Below are 11028 nucleotides of genomic sequence, written 5' to 3'. Positions count from 1 at the left end.
TCATCTGAATGGTGACGGAGCCACTGCAGACGTATGTGTGCCTGCTTTCTCCACCAATTTCTAAGAGTCACTGCGCTAGGGACAGGAAAGTGAAACTCACAGGACATCTGAGAAGTCACACTATTGATTGCTCTGATGGCTCCGAAACCCTCAGAGCCAGATTAAAGATGGGTGTGGCCCTGTGCGCAAACTTACAGAATGTCCATGTCACAGCTATTCCTTGAAGGGAGATGAGGATGAGCAGCCTCCCCAGCTCGGCCGTGCACTGACAGACCCCAGGGGTCTGTGAGACCCCTCTCCCAGGGTGCCCTCCTTCTTCAGGAGGAATGGACTTCAGGAAGGGCAGGGAGTTCCAGGGACAGACGTCCTATGTGTGTAGCCCCTTGGAGCCACCCCTGGATGATGGCCCATATGTGATCAGCCCAGAAGCCCTAGGAGAGAATGCTAGCAGCACCGGGCCCGCTCTCGGTGGAGAAAAAGAGACCAACAAGGCAGAGTGAATCAATGTCATGTTCACATGGAAGACAACAGACAACATGGACATAGTCTAAAACAATACTTCCGGGGCAGGTGCGGCTCCCTCACGGGCCTGTTCTAAACCAGCCTCTAGGAGTCGATTCAAACAAGACTACAGAAACCCCCAACAAAACATGCTACGACCACATAGCATCTGAAAGGCAAAACAAGACGCTGGATGTTGACTTTAACATATAAAAATACTATAACAAAATGAAATACAAATATATATTAGAATCTGTAAGTATTCTGTATAAAGAGATACTTTTGCGGTTAGGCTACCAGCAGGCAAAGAGGAGACAAAGTCCAGCCTTTTCCACTTCCTGACACCTTCACCGGGAGCCCCGGCCCTGTTGCCAGTGGTGTTACAAGGCCACAGCTCCCTCGGGACGCACCCTGCTGTATCTCTTCATGTCTAAAATGCAGAGCGAACTAGGGGTCTTCACAAAGGGGGGCAAGATGTGGAGAGAGGACTTCTCAGAGGGGCGATTTCGCAGTAGCCGCCTTCCGGACTTTCAAGCGGAGTGTGAACAGGCAACGTGAGTGCTGACTCAACTCGCTGGTTGATGGCCAAGTTGGAGAAAAAGTTGGTCCTGGGGCACACAGCTCTCAGCTCACCTCATGGTGGATTCCAATCCTCAGACTGCACCGAGGTCAGCGCTGCTGTGCTAGGAGTCTGGACCATGTGGTGGGGCTGGTCAGGGGAGCCTTAAACTCACATGGTGCTCCCTGGGAACAAATACGCCAGCCGCTCACCTCCCAGCCCCATGGCGCCAGGTGAGAGGTGAGCGTCACCTGTCTACAGGTACCCTTTCCACCTCCTGCAGAATGAAGAGGCTGCCTGCCAGTCAGTGCCCTTCAAGCCTGGGAATTGACTTCTCCAGGGTGGTGGGGAATGGTGGTGGCCAGGGAAGCTATCTTTCTCAGGGTTGGTGAGTCCCAGAGCAGCTTTCTTCCAGGGAAGAGGCAAGATGGCTGCTCTTGAGCTTTTCTGCCCCATCCAGCCTGGTGCAGATGCTCTGCAGGGTCCCAACGTGGCCTGGAAACTCAAAGTAAGAGAGGGATGCCATGTGGTCCTGGGAGAAGCCCCATGAGGCCCAGGCTGCAGTCTACTTGTGGGTGGGGCCAGACATTGTGGCCTTGCTCAGAGCTCCAAGCAAGTAGATCCCAGCCCCCTGGTGAGGGGCAGATCCTGCCATGAGGACACCTCCCACGTTAGGCAGGGCAGGGCCCTCTTCCCATCACAGGGACCCCAGGACTCATAGTTGCTAGGTTGAGTCCCCGTGGCATGGGACATGCCAGGCACCCTCTACCCCAGCTCTAGCCTTCTAATCAGCATCAAGGGCTCCCCTCATTGCCCTGGGCGGGGGACATGGGCAGGGGACATGGACACAATGACACTCTGAGCCTCACCTGAACATACACCCAGCCATACCTCCTGGTCACAGGTGGAGGGAGCCAGGGCAGAGACATGCTCACCACCGCTGCCCACCAGAACTCCCCAGGGGTGTGCCCTCTTGGTGAGGCCTCTGGGGAAAGAGAGTACAACTTTGCCTCCCTTTAGCCAATTCACAATTTGGCCTCACAAACCATCTTTCTACGTTTTCACTGTGTATAGAAGAGAAGACGATGCAGTCAGGCAATCATGTATTCAGTGCCTCTTCCAACACTTGCTCCTTCATTGCCAGCAACCCTCTGGCCTGGGCCACTGTCTGTGGCTGGAGCCATCACTCAGCTCAACTCTTCCCAGGCATCCTGGTCATTCCTGCGATGCTCTGGGATGAGTTCACATCTGTCCATTAGGCCAGAACGCCCACAGTCCCCAGCCCTGGGTTAGGCACATATATACTTATTGATGTGATCAATGAAAATAGGTCTTCTAACTCCTCTGGCCTCCCAAGACCACAGTCGGGGAGTCTACACTATTCATTTAGTCATCCTGCCTCCGACCTCTGGCCATTTTACAGCTGAGGAACCCGAGGCCCAGGCAGGGAGAAGTTTGCCCCGAGTGATAGAGCCAGTGGGAACTTCCCAATGCCTGGGGCACTGTCCCTTCCACTGCTCCCTACTGGCCTGCAGTGTGAAGGACTCTGAACCAGCTGCTCCCTCGTCAAGCCCCTGGGCCAGACCCTCACACCCAATCCCTCTGCCAATAGGTCACCGACAGCTTGTGGCTGACTGGTGGCTGGGGAAGCCCAGGACCAATGCCCCTTCTGTGACCAGTGTCTAGAGGTGGATGATGTTTGTTTACCTAGAGCAAAGAACCCCCTGCCCTTTTTGGTGGGGTCTGCCACCCTAAGCAGCCCCTGTGGCTGTTTCCTCCACATAAGTCCTCCTTGAAGCTACAGTAGTCATCCTAGAACTTTAGGATTCAGCGGCCTGGTCCTAAGAACCACCTCCACCCACAGCCTCATTCCCAAGCAGTGGCTGCAGTCAATCCAGCGGGGAAGGGTCCGACCCTCCCTGGCCAGCAGGAGGCGGCATCCCCGCTCCACAGCCTGGCCTACCACCAGCAGATTCTGTAGCAGCAGAATGAACCAGGCTGGCTGCCCGGGGAGACTGAGAGTACTTCATGGTTGCCTGCAGAGGGGTAAGAGGCTTCTGGGGCCACGGACCCAGCTCCAAGCCAGCCTGGGCCACAGGCCAGAGGGAAGGGTTGGTTTGGAAAACTGTCATTTTTCTTCTCCAGACTCAGGTAGCAGATAAGGAGGGGTGTCATCGTTCTGCACTTCTTGGCCTGACCTCACGCACACATTCATTCAACAAATACTTATTAAGCGCCTATTTGTGCAAGGCACTTCCGGAGAGGGCAGCCCGCAGCTCAGGCCTCGCCCACCCCCGCTGCCCCCAGCTATGACCCAATTTGCTTTTAAAAGGCTGCTCTGGCACCACCCCATCCAGGAGGGCCCAGCTGCCCAGGAGCCGTCCTGTGATGACCTGCACCCCAGCCCAGCTGCTGGCGACTGTCGCTGCTGCTGCAGCGGCTGGGCCCCCTTGCCCACCCTCACCCGCCTGTCCACGCCCAGCACTATGCACAGAGGGCACAGCCACATTTGGTGGGCTTTTCCACCTCCTCGGCAAAAGAGGTCCCATCGCTGCACTCAAAGGTGAACTTCCTCCGCTTCAGCCGAAGGCCCTGGCAGCAGCCCTGGCCTGGGCACGAGCCCCGGCACTCCACCCATGACAGGGGGCGCGTGGTCTGGCAGATGGCATAGCCCCTCTGGACCTGGTGAAAGTCCCGGACAGGGTCCCCCCGGCACTCGGACTCTGGATGGGACAGACACCAAAAGAAAGCCTCAGGGCACGCCCATGGGTGAGCTGCTGCCTCCAGGGAGGCAGAAGGAAGAGGAGGAGTAGGGCAGCATCTGTGGGGTGGATCCTTTGGCTCTCAGACCCCATCTCTGTTCCCAGCATACTTCCGCCTCCCTCTGACATGCACAAGCTTCTTCCCAGGGCCTACAGTCTGGTCCTAGCGCCAGGGCCCTCCAGGACAGATTGAACTGCCGGAGGGAGGTGAGGTCCCCATTGCTAGAGGCGTGCAAGAGAGACTGGAGGCCCTGGAGGCAGTAACATTATGAAAAGGGTTCGTGCTGGGGAGGGGGTGGTCTAGGGGATCCTTAAGGTGCCTGAGTTCTGGGTTTCTCCAGCTTCTCCCTGCCCAGCCTTAACAGTCCGGATTCCAGCAGAAGCCATCTTGGTCAAGCAGGCCAGGGACGGCCTGGGAAGGAGTCCCCACCCCTCGGACTTCCTGCTGCCACTCCCAGGTCATGAGGTGATGGGGCCAAGGTACAGAGGTTGGGCCAGGAGCTGTTACCCTGGGTGGTCTCTTCTGCAAGGAGAGACCCCAGCCAGAAGAGGCGCATACCCTGGATAAGGGAGCTGCAGGGCAAACTGGGCCAAGAGAGACCGGGAGCAGTGCCCAGAGGGTGGAGGGACCCTGAAAGCCCCATAGCAGCCCATGGTACAGGGCTGGGGGAGGACAGAAGGGCTGCCGAGGTTGGGAGGAAGAAAGAGTCAAATTGCTAAAGCAATTTGTGGGGGACCCTGGGGAGTGCACGTCAGGAGGGGGGCCCCTGACCTTGCTCACACAGCTCGCCCGAAAAGCCGGGGTCACACACACAGTGTGCCCCCTTGGTGGCTGAGGCCTGGCAGTGGCCATGCAGGCACTGCAGGCCTCTACAGGGCTCTGCCAGGGCCCCGGCCTGGTTGCACAGGGCCCCCGAGTACCCATCCTGGCACTGGCAGCTGTAGGAAAGAGCGTCGAGGGGCACACATTGCCCATGGACACACCTGCAGGGGACAGAGAAAAGGCGCTGTGAGGACAAACCCAGCCAAGCCCCACCCGACGCAGCCTACCCAGCCCTGACTTCACAGGTCTTCTATTCTGTTCCCAAGATTGAAACAAAGGGAGCTGCATGCGACTGCAGGGCCCCAGGCTCACTTGTGGCCATGACAGGGGCCATCAGCAGGCTGGTCACAGTGCAGGCCCACCCAGCCGGCCTCACAGTGGCACATGGGCCCCGGGGTGGCGTTGGGCTGGCAGATGCCATGCAGGCAGTAAAGCTTGAGGCAGGGTTCACAGCCTGGCACCACGCCTGGCTTCATCTGAGTCTTGGTGAAGTCCTGCAGCTCGTTGTTGATGTACAGGTTTCGGATGCAGCCGTGGAAGCCAGTGCCATTGAGGATCTGCCACAGGCGGAAGGCAGCTGAGTTGATGTCCACGGGCATCCCTGGGGTAGGGGAGGGAGCATAGCTGGGCTGAGTCAGGCTCGGGCTATGCCGGGCACCCACCTCTGAGGTCTGGGCAGCTCCATGGCCTTCCCTCTTGCCTGCGGCCTCTGTCCTTCATCTCTGCAACCCTGATCCAAGGTCCTCTGCCACCTTGGAGGGCCCAGGCTCCCTTCCCAGAAGAAAGGGAAAAGCTGCTTCCTCTGTGATTGGAGCTGGGGTGTCAGGCCTGGTGGTGGCCAGCTGCCACGTGCGGCTCTGAGGTACCTGTTCCTAAAGTCTGGCTGCCCTCGCCAAGGCGCCTTCTCTGCCTGGGACACCAGCTTTTACCTCCCGGAGACCCCAGCCCTAGCAAAGGGGCGGGACCGAGACATCATGTGTGGCGCTGGGTCACTGCTTTTGTGGCTGTCCCTTCTCAGCAGCCCTCTGAAGTAGGGCTTGCTAAGCCCCATTTGACAGATGCTCATGACTGGCCTGAAGCTGCACAAGGAGTAAGCTGCGGAGCTGGGCTGAGGCCCAGGGCCATCCCTCACCTCTGCCCCAGCCTCAGCATGCCCCCCACAGGGTGTGGAGACGGCCCCGCTGCATCCAACAGCCTGCTTATCAAGACCGAGAAACGCTTGCAGGTGGTCGATAGGGTCATCTAGCCTGCAAAGCCTCTAAGGCCAGCTGAGGCAGTCCCTGGCTGATGCAGGGACTCCATACCTGAGTCTTCTTGCAGTGGCTCTGGGCCTCTGAGGGTCCCAAGACTGGGAATGGACCCTAAGCCATTGAAAAGCCCCTTCTAGCCCAAAACCAAGAGGAAAGGTGCCCAATGTGTCGCAGACAGCCTGGACAGTCCCAGGACCTCCTCTAAGCCAGGCCTTGCACCCAACCCAAGTATCCATCCTTCTTGGTCAGTCTCAGCCAGGCAGAGAGCAGCTGGGCCTCCAGGCAGCGAGGCCAGTCCACCTGCAGCTTGACCACCACCAGGACCATCTTCCCACTTGGCATTTCCCACAGTGCAGTCCCTAGGCACCAGCTCTCCTGGCTGGCCTCAGGCCAGACAGCAAAAGAGGCCCCACCAGGGCCAGGTCCTCACCTCCCACATAGAGTGGCGCCTCGCTGTTGAGCGTGTAATGTTTGCCAAAGTTGTCCATGGTCATGGGGCTCCCACCATCAATGGAGAGATTCACCATCTGGTCAAAGGCAACCAGCTCAACAGTGTGGAACTGCCCGTCGTTGATCGTCTCAGCACTGGAAGAAGAGGGGGTTCCCCATCCCAGGGAGTGGGTGTCAGTCTGGACCATCCCTGCCTGGGCACTTCCCCAGAAACACCACAGATTCTCCCCAGGAGACCAAATCTCTAAGGAAAAGGACTGTGGGGGCTCAATGGCCTATACCCTGATCCCTCTTATTCCCCTTCTTGGACTCCCTGGGGAAGGCTGAGAGGTTTGAGGCAGGGGTCTCAAACTTATGAGTCTCCCCCTCCCCATTAAGGAGCCTCCTCTAAGGTGGTGGTGGGTTGGGGAAGGACAGGGCCACTGCATAGGCTTCAGAGACCTCAGACCCAACCTTGGGCTAAACCAGATGGTTCAAGTGTCCTTCAAACTCAGTCCACGTTTCTAGAGGTCTCGATAACCACCTGCTTTTGGCCCAGGAGACCTCGCCCTGGCAGTCCCGTACCCCTGAGGGCAGCTGGGGGGCATGAGGAAGCCCTACCTGTAGATGGCAGAGCTGGGGTAGCTGCCTGGGTCGTAGCTGACACGCACATGGCCCTGGTACAGCTCAACTGCAATGTGGTCGTTGTCCCCGTTGTACAGAAGGATCCCATTGTCCTCTGCTGTGGAGACCTGATGGGCAGTGGCACTTTCTCTCCCACCCCACCCCATGCAGCAGCAGCACAGGCTAGCAGGTGGGGCAGAGAGGGCACCCAAGATTGGAAGAGAGATGTTCTGTGCAGAGCTCTCTTCCCCCACCTGGCCAGCCTCCCCAAGGCCATTCCTCCAGGGGGCGCCAATAGGGGCTGCAGCCTCTGGTTCAAGCCCCATCCACTGCCAGCCTAGCCAGGTCTGGGCAGGGGAAGGTGACGGGCCACTGAGGCCTGGAAACTCTGTGCCGGGAAAGCAGCCAGGAGACCTCAGGACAATCTTCCCAGAGAGGGAAATTAGACTGGGACCCCTGTCTGGAGGGTGTGGGTAGCCCTGTCCTGTGGGCCTTGGGGAGCTAGCTGCTAAGAGGGGGGGAACTACAGAGAGGACAAGTTCAGGAAGGCTCTCTGACAGCCAGAGTCAACCAAGCCTAGTGGAAGGAGCCACTCAGAAGGTAGTGTCTGTCGCTGGAACCGTGCAAGCAAAAGTGAGATCTTTGCCTCAGGAGGGAGATCCCTCTAAGATGCTGTAGGAGCCATGATCATTTTTCCCTGTCTTGTCCTCCTCCCTCCATTTCTTCTGGTAAAGACACTGAGCCCTCTGGTCTGTGGAGCTGGGCACATGACCCAGGCTGTCTAGTCATACTGTCCCATCTCCTTGGACTCAGCGGCTGGTTCAGAGATGGGCATGTGACTAACGCCAGGCCAATCAGAGATCTTCCTTGAGCTGACCGAATTAGAGCTGGCAAGGAAGAGCCTTTGTAAATCACTGTCTGGTAAAAGATGAGGATAAACCAAGGACGTGCCCGAGGCAATGGCTGGTTAGGGTTTTGGTGAATTTTATTTTTGGCGGTTAGGCTAGCTGTTGTCTTGCCATGTAGACTATGTAAGTGGATAGGATGTTGGAGATGTGACGTAGGGGAAGAGAGCAGAATGCGCATGTTTGAGAGGCTGAAGAGTTCTGAGAAAAAAGGAGAAGAGGACAAAAGAGAGGGAAGAAAGATGTGGCATTTGTGACAGGGAATGGAATTCGAGGGAAAGAGAAAGATGACTAAAGGAGAGTTTAACGTTCTTTATCATGTGCTGTGCAATATAAGCCACTCTCCTCTCCATCCCCCAAAAATATTTAGCAAAATATTGATATATTTCATCAATGCTGTTGAAGTGGGACTTGCTTTATTTTCCCCTCAATAGGAAGATGTTCTGAGATGGAACTGAAGGCATGAAAAGGACAATTTAAGGGACCCTAGGGACATACAGTTAAAGGTATAAGCCCAAAGTTAATTCTGGCCACGTTCCAGCCACACGTAGAAAGCCTGTCTGCAGCACTGGAGGCAGACACTGAGGAGCAGCCTCCTCAAGAAATGGGACAAGAAATGGTGGGAGGGGATGATGGCAAGTCTGGTTTTCTGGATTCAGTTACCCATGAGACCACGTCCACCCCTGCCCTGGTTTTGTGACACTATAACCTTTCTAATTGTGCTTAAATTAGTTCAAGCCGAGATTTTGATACCCATATACAAAAGGTTTTGATTACACAGAGTCCTTCCAGTTCCCCAGGCACCATGCAGGGATGCATCTTGATGCTCTGGCCTAAGCCAGGGTCCCCTGCTCCCTGACTCCCCTCTGTGACCAAGCCCCGTGGCACGCACCTGCAATGTGATGTTGGCCCGTGGCCAGTTTTGCAGGTCAGTGAACTGCAGGTAAGTGTCCCGATCCACAAAGTTGACACTGAGCAACTTCTCACACTCAGGGCCACCGAAGCCTGGGAGGCACTGGCACACGGGCCTGTTGCCCTGGTCCACACAGTTGGCCCCATTCTGGCACTCAGTCCCCTCACAGGGGCTCTTGGGGGTAGGCAGATGGGGAGGGATCTCACAGAGCTGTCCACTGAGAGAAAAGGACACAAGTCAGAGAGGGCCAAGGAGGAAGGGGGTATCTTCCTCTCCCATAGTCCTGGAGAGAAATACACTAAACATCTTGAGAAAATGGATTCTTAAAGTGACAGAAGATGCTCTAATAAACACTTTTCATGAGAGAGCTGAGAGCCAGAAGGATACCAGGATACAAGTATGGCCCCTGGTCCAGCAGCATCAACATTACCTGGACACTTGATAGAAATGGGAAACCCACTGAATCTGCTTTTTAACAAGATCCAAGGTGATTACTGACAATGTCAATAACTCTGCAAGCCAGATTTTACTATATACATTTTACAGAAAAGAAAACTGAGATTTAAGACACAAGCATAAAGAGGGAAGAGTCAAGTTACTAAAATAAGAAATAAAAGAAGGGACATTACTACCAACCTTATAGAAATACAATGAATTATAAAGGAATATTATGAACAATGATGTACCAATAAACTAGATAACATAGATGAAATGCACAAATTCCTAGAAATATGCAAACTACCAAAACTGAACCAAGAAAAAAATAGAAAATATGAATAGACCTATAACTAGTAAAGAAATTGAATTAGTAATCAGAAAATTCCCAGGCCCAGATGGTTTAACTGGTGAATTCTACCAACCATTTAAAAACAATAAATACCAATTCTTCACAAACTTGTCCAAAACATAAAAAATGAAGGAACATTTTCTAACTCATTCTATGAGACCAGCATTACCCCAATACCAAAAACAAAGACATCACAACAAAAGATATCACAAAAAACTACAGACCAATATCTATTATAAATATTGTCACCAAAATCCTCAACAAATTACTAGGAAATCAAGTACAGCATAAAAAGGATTGTATACAATGACCAAGTGAGATTTACGCCAGAAATGCAAGGCTGGTTTGACCTCTGAAATTCAATTAATGGAATACATGACATTGATAGATGAAAAAGCAAAAAAAAAAAAAAAAAAAAAGGTTCATCTCAATAGATGCAGAAAATGCATTTGACAAACTTCAACATTCCTTCATGACAAAAACACTCCACAGACTAGGAATAGAAGTGAACTGCATCAACCTGATAAAGGGCATCTACAAAAAACACACAACTGACATCAAACTTAATAATGAGAGACTGAATTTTTTCCTCCTAAGATTAGGAACAACACAAGGATATTTGCTCTCACAATTTCTATTCAATATTTTACTGGAGGTTCTAGCCATGGCAGTTAGGAAAAAGGGAAAGGAAAAAAAAAGGAATGAAGGAAGAAGGGAGGAAGAGGGAGGGAAGGAGGGAAGGAGAGAGGGAAGGCAGGAAGGCAGGAAGGAAGGCAGGCAGGAAGGAAGGAAGGAGAAATAAAATGCATCCAGATGACATGATCTTGTATAAGAAACTCCTACAGATTCCATTAAAATGCTATTAGAATTAATGAAATAATTCAGCAAGATTGTAGAATACCAGATTAATGCACAAAAATCAAACAAAAAATGAAATTAAGAAAACAATTCCTTTATAATACATCAAACAGAATAAAATACTTAAGAACAAAATTTTTAAGTGCAAAACATATACTTTGAAAACTATAAAATGTTGAAAGAAATTAAAGAAGATCTAAATAAATGGAAAGGCATTCATGTTCATGGATCAGTATGCTTAATATTGTTAAAATGGCAATACTGGGCCAGGCATGGTGGCTCACACCTGTAATCCCAGCACTTTGGGAGTCCGAGATGGGTGGATCACCTGAGGTCAGGAGTCCAAGATCAGCCTGGCTAACATGGTGAAAACCAGTTTCTACTAAAAATACAAAAAATAAGCCAGGCGTGGTGGCACATGCCTATAATCCCAGCTACTCTGGAGGCTGAGGCAGAATTGCTTGAACCTGGGAGGCAGAGGTTGCAGTGAGCCAAGATTGTGCCATTGCACTCCAGCTTGGGAAACAAGAGCAAAACTCTGTCTCAAAAAAAAAAAAAAAAAAAAAAAAGGCAACACTAGCTAAATTGATCTACAGATTCAATAGAAACTTAATCAA

The 11028-nt window shown here is 52.9% G+C and overlaps 1 protein-coding gene across 2 annotated transcripts in view; it reads right to left on the bottom strand.

Annotated features, from left to right (window-relative positions):
- Nucleotides 1–491: 491 nt before the first annotated feature.
- SLIT1 (slit guidance ligand 1) overlaps nt 492–11028 on the bottom strand; it is a 189513-nt gene continuing 178976 nt past the window's right edge. The window contains exons 32-37 of one of the 2 annotated variants that reach the window (XM_010389575.2): nt 8746–8983; nt 6946–7076; nt 6326–6480; nt 4958–5246; nt 4595–4806; nt 492–3783 (exon numbers count right to left, since the gene is read on the bottom strand). In XM_010389575.2, the coding sequence (XP_010387877.1) occupies nt 3545–3783; nt 4595–4806; nt 4958–5246; nt 6326–6480; nt 6946–7076; nt 8746–8983 (1264 nt within the window). In that variant the 3' untranslated portion in view covers nt 492–3544. The remainder of the gene's footprint in view (nt 3784–4594; nt 4807–4957; nt 5247–6325; nt 6481–6945; nt 7077–8745; nt 8984–11028) is intronic. The other variant, XM_010389576.2, reaches the window with a different exon arrangement.

This window comes from Rhinopithecus roxellana, chromosome 11, assembly GCF_007565055.1.
Source record: "Rhinopithecus roxellana isolate Shanxi Qingling chromosome 11, ASM756505v1, whole genome shotgun sequence".
In the NCBI taxonomy this organism is placed as follows: Eukaryota; Metazoa; Chordata; class Mammalia; order Primates; family Cercopithecidae; genus Rhinopithecus; species Rhinopithecus roxellana.
This window is presented reverse-complemented; position numbering and strand designations above follow the sequence as displayed.